This window comes from Solanum verrucosum, unplaced genomic scaffold, assembly GCF_900185275.1.
Source record: "Solanum verrucosum unplaced genomic scaffold, falcon-dt-bn FXZP01000033.1, whole genome shotgun sequence".
NCBI lineage: Eukaryota > Viridiplantae > Streptophyta > Magnoliopsida > Solanales > Solanaceae > Solanum > Solanum verrucosum.
This window is the reverse complement of record NW_026020752.1, coordinates 2,664,237-2,689,057: the sequence shown is the minus strand read 5'-3', so window position 1 is coordinate 2,689,057 and position 24,821 is coordinate 2,664,237. Positions and strand designations below refer to the sequence as shown.

Below are 24,821 nucleotides of genomic sequence, written 5' to 3'. Positions count from 1 at the left end.
CACTACTACAGCATGTGAGTTCGTGGATGTAGCATGCGATTGAGGAGTCTACGACTAGGGTGGAATAGCGGACGGAGCAGATAATGGATCGTAAGATTCATCCAGTCGACCAGCACCTTGATGCTTTTGAGTTGTGTGTCTTGGAGCATCCAGCCCCCTCCACCAATGTTTCTGCATTTCGAAAGGACTTAATGGCTGGGCTGATCTTGACATTCTCCTAGCTCCACCAGAGACTAAGCCTGAGTCGTCCTCCACAGCACCGGTTGATGATACGGTGTTAGATACTCTATTCAGGGATAAGATGCCTCCACCTTTTTCCTCCCGTCATGCTAGAAAGCGCCCCTGCTCTAGTCGGGCTTCTGAGGACACTGAGGCTAAGAGAGTTCGCAAGAGGGAGCGCCAACAATTTAAGGAGGCTCGGAGGGTGTCTATAGTTGATGAGGAAACACTCCAGCGGTGGGCTAGGGAGGTTGGTGTTGGTGCCGCGAGCAATGTGAGCACCACTGATGGTGAGCGCCAGCAATTTGAGGAGGCTCGGAGGGCACCTATAGTTGATGAGGAAACACGCCAGCAGCGGGCTAGGGAGGTTGTGTTGGTGCCTCAAGCAGTGTGAGCACCACTAATGGTGCGGTGACAGTGGCTGATAGCACTATTGATGGTGTTGTAACAGTTGATGCGGGAAATACTAAGGGTGACCCAAGTGTTGATCCAGTGGGCTTTGGGAAACCGAACCCACCCGCTTGTTGATAGGTCTTCGGCGCTATGCACCACAAGTTTGCTTCACCCAATCCTTTATTCTTTACTTTTTGTGCATTGGGTCCAATAACACTCTATTTTGTTGGGGATGGGATAAACGGATTGTGAATGATAGGGTGAAGTCTGAGTAAACCCAACTCATAATCCTCTCTTGGGGTTTTCTTGCTTGTGTTCTTTTCCCTCAAGAGACTATGCTAATTTTTGTTGAACCGGCATGTGTTAGGATTGTATGTGCAGAAGTATGAGAAAAAATGAAGCATGATGGCATAATTAAGAATGAAAAATGATACCCATCCAAAAGTTGTGATATGTGCTAAAATATATAGGTTAGAATGAGCTGAATGTGTTGGCTCTGAATGTGACATGATAAGAACCGATTTGACTTCATGACTTAAGCTATAAACTTGAACGGGGTAATCTGATAATCTGATAATGAAACAAGGTGCCAAGAGTGTGTGAGGATAGTTGAATGTTCAGACAGTTTTGTGCCAATCTAGAACTTGCCCCGTTCGTCCTGCTAGAATAATCTAGGCTATAAGTTGGGAAGTGATCATAGGCCATTGTTCAAATTATTCCACTTAAGCCTAAAATGATCTAACCAAATGGTAGCATTGTTCCCTTTTGATCCAAATATTTGAGCCTAAAATTGACCATTTATTTTTATTCACCTAACTCACCTTCCCTTAAAAATAGTCTTGGAACCGGTCCCTCCTTGGACATGTGCACCTTGACTTAGGCCAAAAGCCTAAGTAGAGGGTGGCTAAGTCAAAAGTGACCTTGATCTTGGCTCTGGTCCGACATCGGACATTGTGCACCTCAACTAATGCAAAATGCATAAGTTGAGGGTGGCTATGAAAGAGGAAACCAAATGAAAAAAGGGTATGAAAAGAGTTGTGAGATGAAAAGAGAAAAAGAAAGAGGATGTGACTTTGTGCAAAAAGAGGCAAAAAGAAAAAAATTGTTGAAAGAAACAAAAGAAAAATGAAGTGAAAGAAAAAGAATAAAGTGCGAAATAAGAGTCATAAATCAAAAGTCACATCCATGTTGCAAAGAGTAAGGGAAAGAAAGTGAAAAGAAAAGATGCCAAAAATAGGTCAAGAAAGAGGTAAATTGCCAATATAATGTCAAGGAGGGCAAAAAGTCACTAAGAAGTACCCAAATGTACCACACCTGACCCTAAGCCTACGTTACAAGCTAAGAAAGTCCTATAGTGATCCTAGCAACTAGTTTGGAGAGTCTAAGTAGTGAAAATAAGGGAAAGCCTATGGTATTGAGCACTAACTGTACTTGAAGTTACTTCTGAGCGTGAGTGTTGAATGAATCCTTGTACTCAAAATCATATTCATTGTGTTAAAAAGGGATTTCGTTTGAAGTAAGGGCACTAGTTACATTGTCGAAGAGTTAGTACCTTGGTGATGGTGAAACAGTGTATGTTGTGTGTCTATTGGTCGATCTTTGTCATATCTTGATCCGCATGAGTTAGCTTGTTGAGTCTAAGAGATAAGATTTGCACTCAAAAAGAGAGTCAGGATAGAAAGCCATGTGATTACTTATGCTTGAATGCCTCCTTCTACACAAGTGTCGTTTAGAGTCTTAGTGTGTCGCTAGAGGACAAACAACGAATTTAAGTTCAAGGTGTTGATATACCATGATTTTATGATATTTTTAATACATTTCACTTAAGAGTTGTGTGTTTCTAGGGCCATTTTGTATTAGAACTAATGATTATTGTGCTATATTTGCAGGAAATAGACTTGGACGAGGTTGAGAGAGACAACAGCTAAATTTCTGCAGAAGGAGCCATCTACGGAGGTGACCTATGGACCGTAGGTCCAGTCACGCTAAGTAGGTTGGTGTCGTAGATGGAGCATCAGGGAAGTCTTGACCAAGTGTGGAACCACGGAAGCCACGGAAGTCATTTGTATCAGAAAGTTTGAGTTCTAGTACCTCATGAAAAATTCTAAGTGTGGAGCCACGAGAGGGGACCCATGGACCGTAGGTCGACCTACGGCCCGTTCTGCAGGTCCGTCATTTGCATCTGGAAGTTGAAGGTTCCAAGCTTATGAGAAATTGCCTAGATCCTGAGCCACGGAAGACACCTACGGACCGTAGGTCGATCCACGGTCCGTAGGTCAGTCTCGTCGATTTAATCCGCATCCAACAGTTTATTTCCTTATTTCATTTCCTTTTTGTTTGGGACTATGTTTTCTATAAATAGGGTATGTAATCCTCATTTTTTGGGGGTTAACAACTATTGTTTATCTTTAGTTCTTGGTGTTTTCTTGGGATCTAACTTGCAAACTCTAGCAATTTGATTTCCTAATTTCGGTTTATAAAGATTCTTGCTTTGAATTTCAATTGATGATTTCGGGTTTCTTCTATTCATTACGTAAGTTCATGAATTCTTTTTCTAAAAATATGAATTGTGTTCTTGCTACTATGGGTAACTAAATCCACAACTAGGGTTGTGTGAACCATGAGCGATTAACAAAGTATGAATAGTAACTAAGTAATTCTTGAATAGTATTATTGCATGCATTGATAATTCTTTCGTTTAGAAGTTTTTTTAACGGTGTGCAACGTTAGAACTCACCTTGTTGCTACTTGCCAGACCACTGAGGTAGTTAATAAGAAAAGAATTATCAACATAGATTTAGTGTGATACTATCTAATAGTCTAATGTCAATTGGTGCGAGGGTGAAAACTAAGTCATACATTGATGTGATGTCTAATATGAGGTAAAGGTTAGGGTTAGTAAATTATACACACGTAGCCGGACCAAGGTGCGTGGTGAAATTCTATATTTGCCAGACCAAGAATTTAGAGATACATAACTTACCACTTTGCATGTGATACACTATGAAAGGGTTACTATTACTAGGATTACCGAGTTATGAGATTATGGGGAACGCATACACCCTAGTTACTTTCTCTCATTGATAACAACTAAAGTTTGAATCTTGCTCACTTGTTCTCTCAACTACAATCGGTTATTTGTTACACAAAAAAAACCCCTTTACTTACTTGTCTCGGAAATAAGTTGACTAAATGAATATAATAGTAAGTTAAGTTTAAGTCTAAACCATATTCCTGATGGGATCGACCCCAACCTCCAAGTTGGGTTCTTTACTTGATAACGATCGCTTATACTTCTTTAGGGAGGTGTAATTTGAGCGTATCAAATTTTCCCCTTGTGGGAATACCTTGGGCATGTAAGCTTAAGGCACCATGTGCCTAGCTACTTCCCTAACTTCACAAGTGGGACCACGGCTCATAGTCCCCACCACGGTTCATGAGCACCCCTCGTGGTACCTAGGTAGGGTACTTAAATGAAGATTAATTAAGACTTTACCTATTTTAGTCCAATTAAAGTGGGGTCGTTTTGGGTAAGTTTGGGATTACTATATAAGTTGTTTTTAAGTCAAAATCCCCTAAACTAAGCCACTTTTCACAAACACCCAAATCAAACCAAAAGTTCATCTTCCTCACAATATTTCTCTCTCTAAAATTCAAGGAAGAAGAAGAGTAGACTTGGAGCTAGGGTTTGAAGAATTCAAGGCTTCTTCCTCAAATTCTTTGAAGATTCTTAATCAAGGTATGGTAGCTTTTCATTCTATGGGTAGCTTTCACCCATAGAGTCCCTTCAAAACTTGATTTCAAAGCTTTCAATTTCTCCAAAAGCTAGGGTTTCAATCTAAGTCGTGGGTTCTCTTTCAAGATGTTTTTAATGGCTGACTTATGATGGATTATGATTGAATTGATCATTAATTGTTGATTTATGATGAAATAACCCCAAGAACTCATGAATCCCCCATATTACTAATTTGTGATTTCATGATGTAGGATGATTGATTTTAGAAGTATGTCAATTGATTATGTCTATATTGATTGAGTTTATTGAATCATGATATTCTCCATATCTAATGTAGTAATTCTAGATGTTTGGGTTGAATGTGATTCATGGTCCTTGAAGGGAAAATTATGAGGGTTTATACATGTTTATGAGAATTGTGTATGAGCTTATGATTCACTTAGAACGTGAAAATCCTATGACTATGGTGTAACTGTGGTATTGTTGAAAGATCATTCTCCCCATACCATTACACATGACTATGCATGAAAGGTATATGACTATGATAATATTGTTGTGTTGATTGAAAGGGTATTCTCATGAACACACAATGAACATAATGTGAAAGGTTTACTTACATAATAACGATTCTAAGGTTGAAAGTCCATTCTCACCTAATTGAATCTATGAGCTATTTTATGAGTTGTGTTGAATGAAGGGTAAGATATTCCTTCATGCATGTATATTCAATTCAAGACTAAATATGTAAATTTTGGGGAAGTAATGCTTAGCACCGAGTGGATATGGAATGTGAGGTAGAGGCCCTCCCATCAATTCAAAAGGCCAGGTCATCTAAAGTAATCTCATGAGATGGAAGCTCCCCCGTCAATTCAATAGGTTTGGTGTTTCTAGAAGCAATCTCTCTATCCCGTAACTATGTGCCCACATAGGTCTTTAGCTAGTGGATCCACCTAAAAGCTAATACATTTAGTTCTACCTTAGACAAGTAGGACATCTCTTTTTGGTGTGGGACATGACACCGAATTCCATGTAGCTCACATGGGGTATGTCAGTTAAGGCTATTTTCCATACATGACAAGAATATGAATATGACAAGAACATGAACATGAACTATACTTATGACTTCTCAAGGAGTTCTACTTAGTGTGAGTGGGGGTATGGGACTTCACTTATGCATTGCACAAGTAGGCTTTGGAAAGGGGTTATGGTGTGGTTTTCTTATGCTATGAAGATATATGAGTTTATGCATATATGTTATGGATTGTTGCTAAGAGTGACTTTACTTGCTACAAGTTATGCACATGAATGTTTACTTGTCTATGTTTATTGGCTATGGATGAGGTCAAAGTATGATATGCATGATTATGGTTGCCTAAAAGTGGTACTTAGTATTAGATAGGATTATGGGATCTTGTCTATGCATTGCACAAGTATAGCTTGGGGTTGCTTAGAAAATGGTTTGGCTTATGTATTTACACCAATGTGCATAACGACTCTTAAAGTTGATAAAATGCATGGTTTCAACTAAATTGTTCCTTTTTGCATGTTTTTAGGATTTTTATGCATGGCTTCCATACTTGGTGCAATTTTATACTAACCGATATTTTCTTCATTTTTCTATAAGTGTAGGGCCCGGTTGTTGAGGTGTGCTTCCTTCTTGATCAAAACCTTGGATTGATTATTCTCCACGCTTTCGGTGAGTCCTCATGGTTCGAGGACGAGAGTTGTTCATTTATAGTTTCTATCTTACATTCTCTTGGAGACTATGTTGTAAAGGGTTGTGACCCTTATTAATATTCGATTGTATTACATGGTGTAATGAGACAATGTCTAGACTTCTATTTGATTTTATGAAAATACTTCGATTGTAAAAAGCATTTAATTCTGCATCATTTCTATTACTTATGTTTATGATATGCTAAGGGCTTGTATGAGACCCCTTCGGGATCGAGTACGCCATGTTAAATCTAGGGGGCACCCCTGGGTCGTGACACTAGGCGACTCGCCAAGTGGAACCTTGGTCCACCAAATATTCCAGAATGCCTCCCCATGGAGGCAGCCTACTAGGCGATGGGGAGGGCCATTAGGCGATGCGCCAACCTGGTTGGCGAGCCCCGACCTAGCTCGCCTAAATTTCCAGCTGCAATGTCATGGGGACAGTCCACTAGGCGACCCCAAGTGCACATTGGCGACTCGGCAAGTCACTTGGGCGACCATGCTGCCCCCTTGCCAAAAGGTCCAAAGGAGAAAATGTTTTCCTTCACTCTTTCTTGGTAGTTTAGGCCCTTGACCTCTTTATTGACTCTTACCCCTTTCATTTTAGTTCTAGTTTAGTTTACACATTTCTGGAATGTTACAATATCTCCCCCTTGGGAACATTCGTCCTCGAATGACGATCTAGACACCTTACAGAAAAAGAGACTCAAGACTAGCAGCCCATCATGCATAAAACATCAAAATAATGCACAATCTAAAGGAGGAGACATCAACTCCTTCTCAACATAGTCAATGAAATATAAGGGAGTAGGAACTACATCTATCAACCCAATATGCATGAAATTCCATATATTTCATATTCATAGGAGGAACTACCTTCTCCAACTAGAATAATGCTCAACACAACATCATGGAGCCAAATGCAGTTACTCTCAAAAGCATACTAAAGCATGTTCATCAACATATCTCATGAAATCAAATAGGCAACTCATACTAAATGCACAACAACATGAGGAACATAAATAATGAAAACTCATTTTCTCACTAAACATGAATTTCATCAAGAACATGCAGAACATAAGGAAATCATGGAAACACAAAATTCATACATGACTCCCAAAACACTAAAACTTAAGAGGGAATAATTACATCAAACTTGAATAGGAGTATAAGGAAAGAGATGAGGATATCAGGACTTCATATCGGCCTCGGCCTCCCAAGTAGCACCCTCGACTAAATTATTCTTCCATAAAACCTTAACGGAACCTATTTCCTTGTTTCTCAATCTCTTGACTTGAAGGTCTAGGATTCCTACCAGAACTTCTTCATAGGAAAGTCTTTCATCAACTCCCAACCCTTCTAGGGGAATAATGGAAACTGGATCCCCAATACACTTTTTAAGCATAGAGACATGAAATACCGGGTGAACCATGGCCAACTCATTTGGCAAATCCAACTCATAGGCAACTTTCCCAATACGCTTCAAAATTTGATATGGGCCTACATACCGCGGAAGAAGTTTCCCTTTCTTGCCAAACCTCATCACACCCTTCATAGGTGAGATTTTCAAATAGACCCAATCACTAACTTCAAATTCTAGGTTTCTTCTCCTTATATCGGCATAAGACTTTTGCCAACTTTGAGTCATTCTCAACCTTTCTCTAATGAGCCGAACTTTCTCAATAGCTTCATAGACCGATTCGGGACCAATAAGAGTAATTTCACATACTTTAAACCACCAACCGGACACCTACATCTCCTACCATACAAGGCTTCAAAAGGAGCCATATCGATACTTGAGCGGTGACTATTATTGTAGGCAAACTCTATTAATGGCAAGTGGTCATCCCAATTACCCTTGAAATCTATAACACACGCCCTCAACATGTCCTCTAGAGTTTGAATGGTGCATTCCACTTGACCATCTGTTTGAGGATGAAAAGTCGTGCTAAGCTTGACCTTAGTACCAAGCCCTTTTTCGAATGACTTCCAAAAGTGTGAAGTAAATTGAGTATCACAATCTGAAATGATGGATAAAGGAACTCCATGTAACTTCACTATCTCTCTTATGTACACGTTAGCATAGTCTTCCGCTGAATATGAAACCTTGACGGGAATAAGTGGGCTGATTTTGTCATCCTGTCAACAATGACCCAAATAGAATCATGTTGCCTTCGGGTACGAGGAAAACCCACAATAAATTCCATATTCCCCTCTTCCCATTTCCAAGTGGGAATTGGTATATCTTGTAAAAAAGCCTCTCGGCCTTTGGTGCTCAACCTTAACTTGTTGACAATTAGGACATTTGGCTACAAATTCTGCAATATCCTTTTTCATGCCATTCCACCAATAGACTTCATGTAGATCATGGTACATCTTGGTGGCTCCCGGATGAATAGAATACTGAGAACTATGAGCCTCTTCTAATATTTTCTCTCTCAAGCCATCGACATCTGAAACACATAATCGACCTTGGTACCTAAGTAACCTATCTCCCCCTTGGGAGAAAGACTCAACAGACTTCTTGAGTACAGACTTTTTCAACTCAGCTAGTATAGGATCAAGGTCTTGTTTAGACTTTACATCCACCACAAAGGACAATTCGAAGCCATTATAAACCATGAAACCACCATTTGGTGGAATCCACTAGTTGGACACCAAGCCAGGCCATTCTATGCACATCACGGACTAACTCATTCTTTTCATCTTTTATATAATCCACACTACCCATGGATAATCTACTAAGTGCATCCACTACAACATTATCTTTGTCGGGGTGATAAAGGACACTCATGTCATAATCCTTCAAAAGTTCTAACCACCTTCTTTGTCAAAGATTCAAATCTTTTTGACTAAACACAAATTGAAGACACTTGTGATCGGTGAAAACTTTCACATGGACCCCATACAAGTAATGTCTTCATATTTTCAAAGCAAACACAACCGCCACTAATTCAAGATCATGGGTCGGATAATTCATCTCATGCACCTTAAGTTGCCTTGAAGCATAGGTAATCACCTTACCATGTTGCTTGAACACACATCCCAACCCCACTCTAGAAGCATCACAATATACTACGAACCCATCGGTACCCTCCGATAAGGTCAAAACCGGAGCGGAAGTCGATCTTTCAACTCTTGGAAGCTTTTCTCACAAGCCTCCGACCACTCAAATTTAGCTTTCTTTTGATTCAAAGCCGTCAACGGAGAAGCAATAGAGGAAAAACCCTCAACAAACCTCCTATAGTAACCGACCGAACCCAAAAAGCTTCTAATGTCAGAAGGGGTTATAGGTCTAGGCCAATTCTTGACCGAATCTGTCTTCTTAGGATCTACCTCAATACGCTTGCTCGACACAATATGACCAATAAAGGCTACGGACCTTAACCAAAACTTACATTTACTAAACTTCACATATAATTGGTGGTCTTTAAAGACATGCAATACAATCCTCAAATGGTCCATATGTTCACCCTCACTCCTTAAATAGATCAAAATATCATCGATAAACACAATCACAAACATATCAAGGTAGTGTCTAAACACCTTATTCATTAGGTCCATAAATGTCATCGGGGCATTTGTCAACCCAAATGACATAACCACAAATTCATAGTGTCCATATCGGGTCCTAAAGGTCGTCTTAGTAATATCAACCCCTCTCAGCCTTAGTTGTTGATAACCCGAACGAAGATCAATTTTCGAGAAGTAACTAGCCCCTTGGAGTTGATCAAATAAGTCATCGATTCTCGAAAGGGGATATTTATTCTTAATGGTTACTTTGTTCAATTTGCAATAGTCGATTTACATTCTAAGAGACCCATCCTTGTTTCTAACAAAAAACATCGGAGCACCCCATGGAGAGATACACGGATGAATAAAGCCTTTATCTAACAAATCCCTTAATTGCTCCTTCAACTCTTTCAAATCAGCCGGAGCCATTCTATAAGGAGCAATGGAGATAGGTTGTGTATCCAGTAAAAGATCAATGCAAAAATCTATTTCCCGTTTGCGATGAATACCGGGAAGGTCATCGGGAAAAACTTCTGGAAACTCATTCACTATCGGAACCGACTCTAGAGAAAAGGTTTCGGACTCCACATCCATCACCGTAACAAGATGGTAAATACACCCCTTGGATATCATTTTCCTAGCTTTGAGGAAAGAAACAAATTGACCTCTAGGGATAGAATTTCCTCCCTTCCACTCTAAGATAGGCTCCCTTGGAAATTGGAATTTAACCACTCGAGTCCTACAATCTATAGAGGCATAGCATGCATTCAACCAATCCATACCCAAAATCACATCAAAGTTTAACATGTCTAACTCTACCAAATCCACCAAGGTAACTTTATGGGACAAAGAAATAGGACAACTTCTATACTCTTTTTGCCATCACCGAGTCACCAACTGGGGTAGAGACCATAAAAAAGGTTCTACTAACACTTTGGGAATATTTCAAACTTCATGGCCACAAAAGGTGTAACTAAGGACAAAGTGGCACCGGGGTCTAACAAGACATATACATCAATAGAAAAGACTTTTAACATACCAGTCACCACATTTGGAGAGCTCTCTTGGTCACCTCGGGATTGGAGAGGATAAAAGCAGTTTTGCTTTTGGGAATTGGGGTTGGAACCGCTTGGTGGAGCTTGTTTATCTTCCTTTCCTTTAGCCTTGATCATAGGAAAATCTCTCATCTTGTGGCCACTCTTCCCACAACCATAGCACCCATCCAAACCATCTAAGCATTTGCCCTCATGTTTTGTACCACATTTTGCACAATTTGGCCTAGCAACATAAGAACCACAACTATTACCTCCTTGACGTTTAGGGTTAGATACCCTATCATTGTTAGCCCTTGGGGGAGAATTTGAGGAGCCTTGGTTAGAGAACCTTTTCTTGAACCTTGTTCTACCTTGTCCATCGGACCTAGCATTGGAGAAATTCTCATCACCGGTCCTAGCCCTCTTCACCTCCCTATTCTTGACTTGGAGTTTCTCTTCCTCCATTTGTTGAGCATACACCATGATACGGGAGATATCCATATTATCATGAAGCATTGCCGAACGAAATTCTTTTCTCACCAATCTAGACACACCCGTCAAATACCTACTCATCATATCCCTTGAGTCTGCAACCAAAGCCGAAGCATACTTGGACAGTTGGGTAAACTTTAGAGAATATTCTTGAACACTCATACCTTCTTGATGATGGTTAACAAATTTTTCCACCATAGCTTCTCTCAACTCTCGAGTAAAGAACCTATCAAGGAATGCCGACTTGAACACTTCTTCATCTATTGGGCCCGCTCCTACCGGCCTATTGTTCTTCCATTGAGTATACCAAACTTTAGCAACACTCTTCAATTAATAAGCGTCTAGATCTGCTTTCTCTACCGAAGTGACCCCTATATCATCAATTATCTTATAAACCTCATCCAAAAGTTCTTGAAGATCCTCTCCTACTTTGGAACCAAGAAACACAGGAGGGTCATTCTATCATAATCCCTCAATCTAGAAGTCGTGGAATTCACATTGATGTTCATAGGGGCCATCACCTCTCTATTGGCTTGAGTTGTCACAAGTTGAGCCAACAATTGGATAGTAGATCGAAATTCTGCATGGGTCACATTTTCAACCACGGGATCAACCGGAGCTTGGTTAACTTGAGGAGTTTGATTACCTTGAGGAACTCTTTGATTCACATTATCCTCTTCCACCCTTCTTGCATTAGCCCTTCGTGTATTCATTTCCTGAAGACACAAGAGAAGGGTTAAGAGAGGGACTTTTATAGAGCTAAACTCTAAGGCACAACTCAAGAATAATGAAATAAGTGATATTTCCTAAACATCTTATAGCCTCTCACTCATAAATGTGGCGCGCTTCACACTCATGAACAAGACTCTACTAGACGTGGCTTACGAGACATCATCCTAGAATCATTCTAAACCTTTTGCTCTATTTACCAAGTTTGTCATGACCCAAGGGTACCCCCTAGACGTAACATGGCACATAGGATCCCGAAAGGTACCATGTAAGCCACTTAGCATATCATAACATAAGCAAAGAACAATAGAGAGTAAAAACACAATACGAGTCTTAAAATTTTGAATAAAAGCAAGCAGAAGTCTAGACTTGTCTCAATTAGCCATCTACTACAATCGAGTATCAAAATAGGGTCACAGCCCTTACAATATAGTTCTCAAATAAAAGTACAAGAACAGAAATTAGGGAATCACCATCCGTCCTCGAACCATGAGGACTCACCAATAAGCAAGGAGAATCGTCAATCCAAGCATAGACCAAGAATGATATCACCTCAAGAACCGGGACCTACACTTATAGAAAATGTAGAAGAAATATGGTATAGTACAAAAATGCACCAAGTGTGATAGACATGCCAGAAATCGTTAAAGCATGCTAAAAAGGACATTTTAGTTGAAAACCATGCACTATATCAAGTTTGAACTCATCATGAATACATTGGAAAATCATAATTCATAAGCCATATTGACATGCATAGATCATCATATCATAATGGCAACATATCACAAATACCCTTAAAGTCCACTTGTGCAATGCATAAGTAAGATCCCATAATCCTACCTATACTTAGTAAAGCTTCTTAAGTAACTATGGTCTATAAATTGTATCCTTGTTTATATTAACATATTAGGGAATAAGCCTTAACCGACATAGATCATGTGAGCTAAACATGGAAGCCGATGTCTACCCCACACCGAAAAAGGGTTGTCCTACTTGCCTAAGGTAGAACTATACATCCACTAGCAAAAGACCTATGAGGGCACATAATTTACGGGATAAGGAGATTGCTTCTAGAAAACCGGACTCTACTAAGGTATAAGGTTTCCATCTCATGAGTACTTTGGGAACCCGGACTCAACTAATGTATAAGAAACCCATTTAGAAAACTAGACTCAACTAGTGTAGAAGCTTTCAAGGGGAAGTCAGACTCAACTATCGTATAAGCTTCCATCTCATATTCATATCCACTCGCTGCTAAGCATTGATTCCCATATATTACATATTAATTCTTGACGTAAGTGCATATTGTTAGAAGGGTGTCTTGACACTCAATCCACATACATCATACTATAGCTCCTAGATTTGAAAGGTGAAACTAGTCTTCCAACCTTAGAATCACTACATGTGACCAACCTTTCACATCATATCATAATTAACCCAAAGTGTGTACATGATAATAATCATCCAATCAACACAAAAATTAGGTCATAACCATATTCACTTTACTCTCAAAGTGATCTAAATGCATTAGCATAAACCTCATAAACATACATACCTCTCATGCTTTGCCCTTCAAGGACCATAATCACATTCAATCAAAATATCTAGGATTACTACATTAGAAATAAATGCTAGCATGATTCAATTACTATTATTAATATAAGCATGATTTCATAATACTTCTCTTTCTATAAATCACCCACACTTTTAGATCCAAATTGGGGAAAATAGGGGAATTCATGGGTTCTTGGAGAAATTCATCATAAATCAACGATAAATCACCAATTAAATCATAATCCATCATATATCAACCATTAAAAACGTTTTTGGAAAGAACCCACAAGATTGAAGATAAACCCTAACTTTGGGGAAATCACTAGTTTTGAATTTGAATTTGAATTTGGAGGGACTCCTTAGATGGAAATTAACCAAGGATGAAAGACTACCATACCTTAGTAATGATTCTTCAAAGAAATTGAGTGTAATGACCTTGATTCTCCAAGACCTAGCTTCAATCTACTCTTCTTCTTCCTTGAGTTCTAGAGAGAAAAATTCTTTTGGTGAAGATGAAGTTTTGGGTTTTCTTTTTTATTCTAGAGAAGTGACTTAATTGGGGGAAATTTGAGCCTAAAAAGCTTATATACTTACTAGGGAAAGAGTAAAACATTGTAGGATCAATTTAGGAAGAATAATTAAAGACCCCTAACTTTCTAACTTAAAACTACCTAGCTTGCATGATTTGGCTCGCCAAGGACACTAGCGACTCGCCAAGTGGACCCTTGGTCCGCAAAATTTTCCAGAATGCCTCTCCATGGAGGCAGCCTACTAGGTGATGTAAAGGGCCCTTAGGCGATGCGCCAACCTGGTTGGCGAACCCCGACCTAGCTCGCCTAAATTTCCAGTAGCTAGGTCATGGGGACAGTCCACTAGGCTACCCAAAGTGCACATTGGTGACTCGCCAAGTCACTTGGGCGACCATGCTGCCCCATCGCCAAAGGGTCCAAGAATAAAATGTTTTCCTTCACTCTTTCTTGGTAGTTTAGGCCCTTGCCCTCTTTCTTGACTCTTACCCCTTTCATTTTAGTTCTAGTTTAGTCTACACATTTCCGGAATGTTACACATCATGTCCAAAAGGGAAATACATGAAAGAAACTAAACAATGAAACTCCGTCCTCGAAGCATGAGGACTCACCAAAGCTCGGGAATCAATGAAATCATCAACTAGCCATGAAATTGAGCACCCTGAATATCGGACCCTACATTTGGGGAAAATGTAGGCAAGAGTATGCGTTAGTAGAAAACAATGTACCAACTACCAAGTATTATAGCCATGCAAAAAACATTTAAAATATGCTAAAAAAGGACATTTCATTTCATGACATGCAATTGACCAAGTTAAACATCATATGAAAGAGTTATAAAGCATAAGTCATAAACCATGGTCAATGCAAGTTAACTTCTTCTTTAACATCTTTGAACTCATACTTGATACTCCTTGAGTAACCTTAGTTCATTATTACTTGTGGGGAATTATCCTTAAGCGACATGATACCATGTGAGCTATAACATGGAATCTGGTGTCTACCCCACACCGAAAAGAGGTTGATGTACTTGCCAAAGGTAGAACCTTGAACTTCTAGCTTAAGTGGATCACTAGCTAATTAACCTATATGGGCACATAGTTATGGGATAAGGAGATTTCTACTAGAAACCCGGCCTATTCTACGAGAGAGCTTCCATATCATGAGATTACTTTGAAAACCCGACCTCTACTACGGGAGAGCTTCCATCTCACTATCAATATTCACTCGGTGCTAAGCATAAATTCCCACCGAATAGTCATTTCTTACTCAACTTCATTACTCATGAAAGGGTGCCCTTGGCCTATCGATTCAAGCTAGTTTCATTAAGATAGCTCCTAGTCTTTGATTCAATTAGGTGAGAATACCTTTCAATCTAAGAATCCTTTCTGTGTGAGAAAACCTTTCGCATCATACTAGTATGTGTTTTTGTGAGAATATCCTTTCACAACACAACATCATTATTGGTACTTTACTCTCAAAGCACCCTTAAAACATTTACATATATTTCATAAAACAATACATAAGTCCATAATTCACCTCCTTGAGGTCAAAACCCAATTTCAATCAACAACTCTTAGAAAACATGGGTTAGATATGGGTTTCATCATAAATTCATGTAATACTAGTAATGCATGCTCAATTTCATGAAACTCTTCCTTGAAGATCAAAATCCCTCAACATATAGTTCATAACTTGAAAATATAGGGATCACATGTGTTCATAGGGAATTCATCATAAAAGCATTGCAATTCATCAATTCATGCATAGAAGATCAAAATAAACTCATTTAAATCAATAATAAAGAGAACCATGCTAATAGATGAAAACCCTCACTCAATTAAGGAATTCTACCTTTTGAAATAGAGAGATTTAGGAACTCCATGGATGAAGACTAGCATACCTTGAGTCCAAAAGCTAGCCTTCAATGAAGGAATTGGAACCGTAGCTTGAAACCCTACCTGAATCCTTCTTTTTCTTCTTCAAATTTCTAGAGAAAGAATATTTGAGAGGAATTGGTTTCCTTTTGGGAATTTGGAATAATGAAATAAATGGGGTGAATTTGGGAATTAAAAGGTTTATATAGGGCTCCTAGACATTGGCAAAACGACATAGTATAGAAATTAATTAATTAGGAAAACACCCAACTGACCCTGAAAATGACTACCAGTAGGTGAACCACGAGACCCCTTACGGTCCGTCCTACACACTCGTGAGTGGTGGCCTGCGACTATGTTCTTGGGTCTTCGAACCTCGAGCCCCTTCCACGGACCGTGGTCTGACCAACAGTCTGTTGGTCAGGCCGTGGTTCTTGGCTCCTATACTAGTGCTTTGGCAGGCCAACCACGGACCACACCTATGGTCTGTGGTCCCTTCCACGGATCGTGGGTGGCCGGCGTGGTTTGGCTTCTGCAGCACCTCGAAAGCTGTAATTTACTGTCTTTCGGATACGGAGTGTAACATTAACTCAGTATAGCTTTGAGTTATATACTCGTTAAAGTATTAAACTTGATTGAGATTATTTTTTCCTGAAATGTTACATTGTAGTTAAACTAATAAAATCAAAATTAAATATGTTGAAAGTAAATATGCTTGTAAATATTTCTGATTAAAACACTAAGATTGTGTTCCCACAATAAATTTATTTCGCTCTTCAATAATCGTGCAATTACATGAACTTAAGGTTACAAATTTTCACTCGGTCTCTTACAATTTTACTCAGTCTCTTTCGAGTTCATGAACGAATTTGTCTATATGTGATACTTCTTCAACTATATAAGTTATTGACAATAACAATTTCTGATTATACCAAGGAGATTCAATTATGTCTAATGTAAATCTATTAAACCAGGGTTAACTCCTCAAATTCATGTAAATCTTCCTTTACAAAATTCTAACCCGGTCTTTCAAGTCTATATATTAAGATATTATAGTGTAGGTTGGTGTTTGCATCCACTAATCTTTTTTTATTAAGAACGAAATGAAGTTTGATATCTAATGGCCCTAGTAATATGCAATTACATGAAAATCACACAATCTTATTGGGTTTCACAACATCACTAGAAGATTTAACTATTCATACGGTTAAAGAAATAACGACAATAGAAATCAAAAGAAAGCATTAACTCACCATAAATGTTGAAAGCTTTAATAATGTTGAAGACTTCATTCAAGAACTATGAAAATTGTAAACTTGGACGAGAAGAACTACTACAACAAAACCCTAAAATGTATCTACTAGTACTATTCTCTCCTTTTCAATTGAAGCCTGCACTTCTAGTTATTATGGTCTAAGAAAGTAGAATCCTAAACAAATAAAGTAAGTTTCACTGGCAGATTATCCATGACCATCAATTGTTTTACAGTTCATAGACTCAACTTACACCATCATGGATTGTCCATTGATTTTTTCCTAAAGTGGCCTCATGTTTTATTGTGTAATTGTGCTTTTGATTTCATATGCACTCGATTGTCTAACAGATTCTAGGACACTTTAGATCCTTCTTTTTTAAGCTCTAGTCGTCAAATAATTTTGTGTGAGTTTTTTACTTCATGTTCTATCCTTTGTCTACAAGCTCTGTGTTAACAGTCTCTTAAAAAAATTTCACAATTGAAGATGACACTGTGTCATCTAATTGGTGATCCATAATGCAGTCTTAAATCACCCAAAAAATTTACAAATTTGTTGTGTTTTATATTTTATTTTTTTTAGCCATTTAGAAATCAAAATTCAACAAGACAATAAATTGACATAGATATACAAAAAGAATAGTCTAGAAACATTCAAAATACTAAGAAAATGATATAGAATATGAGTTAATTTCCAGGTAAATCAATACCTCCAACTTAAGGTCTTTTCTTGTCGTCAAGAAAGCTATCACACTCAACTCATTCACAATTATGTTCAAGTAAAACAAAGCAAGTTGTCCAAATGGCTTCAAGAAGTTATTGTCGATATTCACTTTAATTTCAAAACAAGTATTGATCTCGTTTGAATCAATCTTTTAAAACCAATTGCTTCACCTCAAAATGTCTATACTAATGTTGTAACATTAATCTCTACCATCTTACTTAAGCTAATCTAATGCATACAAGAGACATAGTGTAGGAATTTGACTTTATTCAGCCATTTTCATCTAGTTCTCTCACAATAGACCAAAAAAGTGTCCCAAAATAAAACACACACATCTGCAAAACTAGCGAGACAAAAGAGATAAAAGAGAACATTGAAAGGAAAGAGGAGTCCCAATCTCCAATCAAGGGAATGGTTACGTCACTATGTCACCCTTATTTCGAACATTCTATGGTGCTCTAATTGTCTCGCAAAGATCTTCTACCGAACCTTACATCTACTCTTTTTTAGATGATAAACCTCATCTTTGCTATCGTAAAAATATAATGATCAAAATACTATGGATCAACTGCTTCGTGTATTACACAATATTGTCTAAAGAAAGCATGCTTCAAGATCATAGTGAGTGATACCATAGGAAGTGTGCGCAAAGGACTACGGCATTAGTGTAGTTTGTCTCCAAAATTGAGATTTTCAAGGTGGTGAATATTTTGACTGGTTTGTATCAGGGAAAAAGAAGGGAGTGGTATGTTTAGTAGGGCTCGAAGCTACAATACCAGCTTCATTGAATATTTCTTTGATTGACTAATACATTTCGAGACGTGACTGATCTCGAAAAAGAGGTATATCTTTAATGGTTACGAAATCGATTTAATTGAAAGCAAGTCGATGATGCCATAAGTCAAGCAGAAGAGTGAGGCAAGAATCCTTTACTACATTCACCGGAGAGAGTGTATAATATTCTATGTAGTAGTAAGGTAATGACTCATTGGTAGTAGCCGAAGTTTGGGCTGAATAACTTAGGAAAAAGCTTTCACATGTGCATAGGGAGACAAGAACATGTTTGATAAGACTTAGTCTACCTTTGCATGCCAACAAAAGTATTGTATACATAAGATGGGACTCAGAATTATCAGAAGAATTCTTAACATTGAAAGAAGGTGGAATGACGTGGAGATCCATGTACTTGGCTCCATTTGTCAGTTAAATCATCATATTTATCACTTTGTCAAATGAACACTTAAACTCAATGAAACTAAATTTTTAAATTCTCTGACCATTGACCGAGCTTATGTGACATTAAAATGCCTGAGTTGGACAAGTGTGTGCCCCCACGCGTTCTGAAGCAATTGAATGTAATATTTTTATTCTTAAAATCTCAAAACTACTTCTTCTTCTTCAACTCACCCACCCACCTCGTCCCACCTCCACCCCTTCTCTCTTCTTCTTCTTTTATAGCCCAAGCCCCCAGTCGCGCCTCCAGCCATTCTCTCTTCTTCTTCTTCACTCTTAGCCCCCGCTCCGCCACCCCCAGCCCTTCTTTTCTTCTTCTTTGACGGACACACTCATTTCCATAATCATCAAAAAAGATTTTAAAAAAAGCTTTTGTTCGAAAATATACCATTAACCATCTTTATATAATTAATTTTTCAAGATTTATTACTTGAATTTATTCATAAACATTTTTTTTTTCAACTTGAAGTTTTCTTGATATTTGTTTTTAACAAATCAAAATAAATAGAAAACTAAAGAATGTGCAAAGGCCAATTACAATCTATCATATTTTAATGACTAATAATTTTTTTGATTGGGAAAAGTTTTGAGCGTAAAAAGATGGAAAATGGTGAGTTTTTTTGTTTTTTGGTGAGGGGTAGGATGTGGGAATGAAGATGATGACATGGGAATGGAGAAATGAGTACAATGAAAGAGAGAGGAAATTGCATCTTTTTATATTTTTAAATATTATTTAGTTTCTGATGTGTCATTGAAAAAATAACAATAAGAATGATGTGTTATTAAAAATGACGTGGAATTTCATATGTAAAATGAGTGTAGTACACGCACATACATCAGATGAGAAAGGAGTTTAAAATATTGTGTTTCAATAAGTTTAAGGTTCAGTTTGCGAAATCGTAAATACAAGGATCCAACATTCAAATGGAGCCAAGTATAAGGGTTTCACAGGTTATTCCGTCTCGAAAGGATAAGTTCTTGTTTTGATCTTCCCACAAGTTTTTGTCTATTTTGTGAGAAGTAAATAAAAGTCAAATTTGATATTTGAATATTTTTTGTGTCAAAGATTCATTCTTACATTTTATAAATAACAAAGAGATCAAAAAATTTACTTCTTCTCATTAATTGTAATATTAATAAGTGGTAAATCAACTGAGTATTCACTTTTTTAAAGTCTTTTTAATTTCTATGAGAAAGAAACAGATAATATAGATAGGGGAAGTCACGTACAACGTGACTTGTTTATTTAATGTAAGATTAAAATTTATTTTATTTAATAAAGAACTTGTCTACTCATCCAATTAGTTCCGTGTTCGAATCCCATGCAACCCACTATCATAACGAAATTATATTTCTCTGAAAAAAGTCTAATTGACTCCGTCAATTTCATTAAAATTTTGAATAGATCTACATACACCTTAGTTTGCACAAGTATATAAGTCATGTCATATTATTGAATAACAAACCTTCTATTTTTATTTGTAGAGAACTCGTATAGTTGGAAATTCCTGATAACTAATTAAATAAATCAAGATTTTACCACATCAAAATCCTAAATATAGTACCAAATATAGGCAGATTCAACCATAGTACATTTACATGTAATTTGGTTGAAGTTGAAAAAGAAACGGCAAAGGAAAACAATAATTTATCTGAAGTTCGCCCAGGAAAAAAATGCAAATATTTTGAAGAAAAAAAAATAGAAATAAAATGGAACATACAATTAGGCTGCCCATCAGACTTGCACGTCCATTAATTGGTCCACTCTTATTTCTTAGCACAAGAAACAAACAGATGAACAAATACAAGCATCCAAAAAAAGAAATTAAACTATTAGACGTTGCACTAATAGGTGAATACACAAATCCAACTCCAGTCAAAGCACCAATATTTGGTGTCTGTTTAATAATAATTTTCTTTTAACCATCTTCTCATTTCTGTTGTTGATTGAAAAAAAAATAACTATAACCCACAAGCAAACCAAAAATCACCCACAATGACCTGTGTGTCTATTTATAGCTTGGGTTGAGGTAGTGAAGCGGATATGATGTATGTTGAGATCAGGAATGTCCACGCATCATCCCGAGGAGTACAAACCTCTTTCAGCATCAACAACTTCAATTCCTCATCGCTCTCAACAGCTAGTCTTGGGACGTTTTCAGGCCACTGGTATTGAAAGGAGAGACACTACCACTTGGTCCAGGATTCTCTTCCCTGGATTTTGAATTTAGCATTGCAAGTTTACGCAACTACTGTCTCTTTATGTAGTCCTCTGATTCATCCAGTAGATGAAAGCATTGCAAAAAATTAAATACTCATCATTTGCTACAATAAAGAAGTGCACCTAATAGGAGAATTTCTTCTCGTCAAAGAAAAAAGGAAAGCAAATAAATTCTATCTCAATATGCAAATATGTTAAAGGTCAAGTTAGTTGTCCTGGGAGAGTTGACCTTTTTCCAAAAAAGATTATGTAACCAAAATTATTGCATCTCTACAATCAACTGTTAACTTATTTCATTTTTGGGTGCTATCAAATATGCTACAAAGTTGTGCAAAACCACAGAGAGGGAAACAAATCTGACATATATACCACTGGCTTAAGCAAGCAACTCCCCTACAAAGTTATCCTGGTTTTCCCTTAGTTTCTCAAATTTTTGACCAAAGTAAGCCATTAATTAAGTCAATTCGCCAAAATAATATGTTTTTTTGAAATTTTACCAAACTAGAATAAACGTATTTGGCAGTAACGTTTTAGGTATTATTTTATTAAAAGAAATCGGTAACAAAAAGACAAAAATCTGACGGAGTTAACAGACCTAAAACGTTACTTTCAAATACGTTTTATTAATTCGTTACTCACAGACACATTTTATATCTAAAACGTTACTTTTAAATACATTTTATTAATTCGTTACTCAAAGACACATTTTATACCTAAAACGTTACTTTTAAATACGTTTTATTAATTCGTTACTCACAGAGACGTTTTAAGACTAAAAGGTTATATTTGATGTATCGTTATCTCTAAAGGCGAAATTTTCTCTATTAATAACACTCCCGACTTTCACCACCATCAACCTCACTAGTCACTCCCACAACTCCGCCTCCCCCAATTATTACGACGCTCTTCTTCCATATTTCTCCGACGACTTCACAAATAACCTCTGCGTTTCCGTAAGCAAAACTCTTTTGCTGGCATTTCAAACAGTTGTCGTCTTTGCTATGTTTGTCACTATAAATTTCCCACTTTTTCAAAAATTTCTTAAAAAAATATATTGAATTGATTCTTGGAATTTGACTTTCTTCCATATATAAGATTCAAATTTCAATAAGTGATTTCGATTAACTTGTCAGTTAGGTATTTGACCAACTAATTTGAAACTTAAATTTGAAGTTTCTGGATGTAAATCTTACTAAAAGGTAAGATTTCAATTACAAATTTGTAATTTCAGTTTCTTACAAATTAATTAAAACATAGTAACTTATATGTTTATATTTTATGTTAAAAAAATTCATAATTCCGAAGTTTGGATACATGTGCAGACACTCAGTTATGTTTTAGCCTCTATCTGTAATTGAATTCTAAAGAGTTTTTATGGTCAGTAACGTTTTAGTCATAAAACGTGATTGTGAGTAACGAATTAATAAAACATATTTGAAAGTAACGTTTTAAGTCTGTTAACTCCATCAGCTTTTTGTCTTTTGTTACTGATTTCTTTTAATAAAATAATACCTAAAATGTTACTGCCAAATACATTTATTCTAGTTTTGTAAAATTTCAAAAAAACATATTATTTTGGTGAATTGATTTACATAATGACTTACTTTGGTCAAAAATTCTAGTTTCTCCTCCTTGAAATTATCAATCATGAAGATGTGTTAGAACTCCAATGATACAGCTCACGGATGACTCCACAGGATACAGTGAACTACCAAGAAATGAGTCTACAATTTGAATAGTCTATAACTGCTGTGCTTATTGGTAATGAAACAGGTGGAAGCTATTACAGATTGTTATACCTTTCCTTATTTGGAATCTACGTTTTTTTGTCGACTATGACTTTCTCACACTACCAGCAAGCTCCCACAGGCAATGAACTGCTTCCAAATTCTTCATCTTTTGCTTTTCGTGAGCATCTACTAGCAGGTGAGAACACCTTCTCTGCCACAACTAACTCTAGGCGATACTATATTTTTTTTTTGAGAATAACTCTAGGCGATACTATATTTAGTACTACACCCATAAAATTTCAGTGTCTTGATTTTTTGAGACAAGTTTAAAATATGTATTTTCCATAAAAAGAAAGAACCCATAAACCATCAAGACTATAGCTAAATCAGAAGTAACGCAAGACTGAATAAAAGAAATTATCTATGCTGCAGGACCGGAAAACGGTTCTACTTCCTTTAACATGATTTGGGCATAATGTCAGTTGCAAGCATGAATGTCATGTTTACCATACAAACGGACATAAATCATAATCAACACCAACAAATAACTGGTTCTATCATCACTGAAAACGAAAGGTAGACAGGACACACAAACTCAAAACTCCTAGAGGACATGAAGTCAGAGAAGCTAAATACTACTATTATTTATGATCATAATTCATAGTAAGGGGCAAAAACTGACTAAGCTGAATCGGGGGATTGTAACTAGATATTCATACACACAAAGCCAATTCACTTTGAAACAGAATGACCAGTTTGTATGCTGTCGCTCTGATTCAGCAACCTCTCTTTCTCTACATTTACTCCATCTTTTGCAGTAACTACCTCCCCTTTATCTACACTCTGAGAACCAGTCAGCCTTGCCAACATGACAAATGACATTCCCCCAAGGACATTATTCAAGCATCTCAAAACCACAACGAACGTTTTAAAAACCACTGGAGGAAGAGCTTTGTCTAGCAAGAACTCAATTCCATTAAGAGTTTGGTATCTTAAGTTACTGCTGACACCCATATGAGTTGCCCATGTTGCAGCATTTAGAAGTGTTGGAGGAGGCTTATTTGGCGTCTCAAAATTAGGATCCATCTTTTTCCTTATCTTGATTAAACCATTAGAAATTGCAGTTCCAACAAGTCCAGCAGCAAATCCAACTGCAGCAAAGAGAGTTCCTTTGTAGACCAATGTCCCAACCCTACTGAATAAACTGTAAGCACCAGGCTCGAACATGTGGCTTGGTGGGCAACTGGCAAAAATTGAAGGCAGCGTTCGACTAGAAACAGATGCTGTTGGAGCCAATATATACATCAACACAAAATTCAAAATGGAACCAACGACAAGTGTGGAAAACACAAAATCCAATTCATTAAGGCCAAAGTTAGGACGAGATGCCATGTCTCCTATGACAGCAGAAGTGACACCAACCAATTCCTCCATAAGAACCTTAAAAGGGAATTGTGGATCCGCAACAACCCTAGATCTCCAGCCATTAAGAAAAGCACCAATTGGTCCAAAACTGTCCCAGGAATCATCTGAATGTCCCCCATCACTCGAATCCCCATCACCACCACCACCAATGCCAATGCTTCCTCCATCACCACCGCCACCCCCAGCACAAGGAACTTGATACTTGATAAGCAATTTTTTAGAACCCACATGGCTGGTTCTTAATGGGTTAAAGTTGAGAATTTTGACGCAACTATTGTCTGAAAATGTGGGTTTGACAGCAGAAAAGTAACGACTTTGATAGTGATAGTGGGCTGGAAGTGAAGAGCAGCGAAGTTGAACCACCGCCGACATCTTTGAACCTACTAGAAGAAGATAAAGAGATGAGGAAAAAAGAGAGTATGATTTCAGTAAAAGGGGTTAGTTTT

The 24,821-nt window shown here is 37.4% G+C and overlaps 1 protein-coding gene across 1 annotated transcript; it reads right to left on the bottom strand.

Moving 5' to 3' along the window:
- Positions 1 to 23,403: 23,403 nt before the first annotated feature.
- On the bottom strand, positions 23,404 to 24,776 carry LOC125812733 (protein RETICULATA-RELATED 3, chloroplastic-like). Its single transcript, XM_049492211.1, has one exon. The coding sequence runs from the start codon at positions 24,745 to 24,747 to the stop codon at positions 23,683 to 23,685; it is 1,065 nt and encodes a 354-aa protein (XP_049348168.1). The 5' UTR covers positions 24,748 to 24,776; the 3' UTR covers positions 23,404 to 23,682.
- Between the last annotated feature and the right edge of the window lie 45 nt (positions 24,777 to 24,821).

Bases quoted from the DNA above. Each gene is read 5' to 3' on its own strand.
- LOC125812733 (XM_049492211.1), bottom strand. From the start codon at position 24,747: ATGTCGGCGGTGGTTCAACTTCGCTGCTCTTCACTTCCAGCCCACTAT.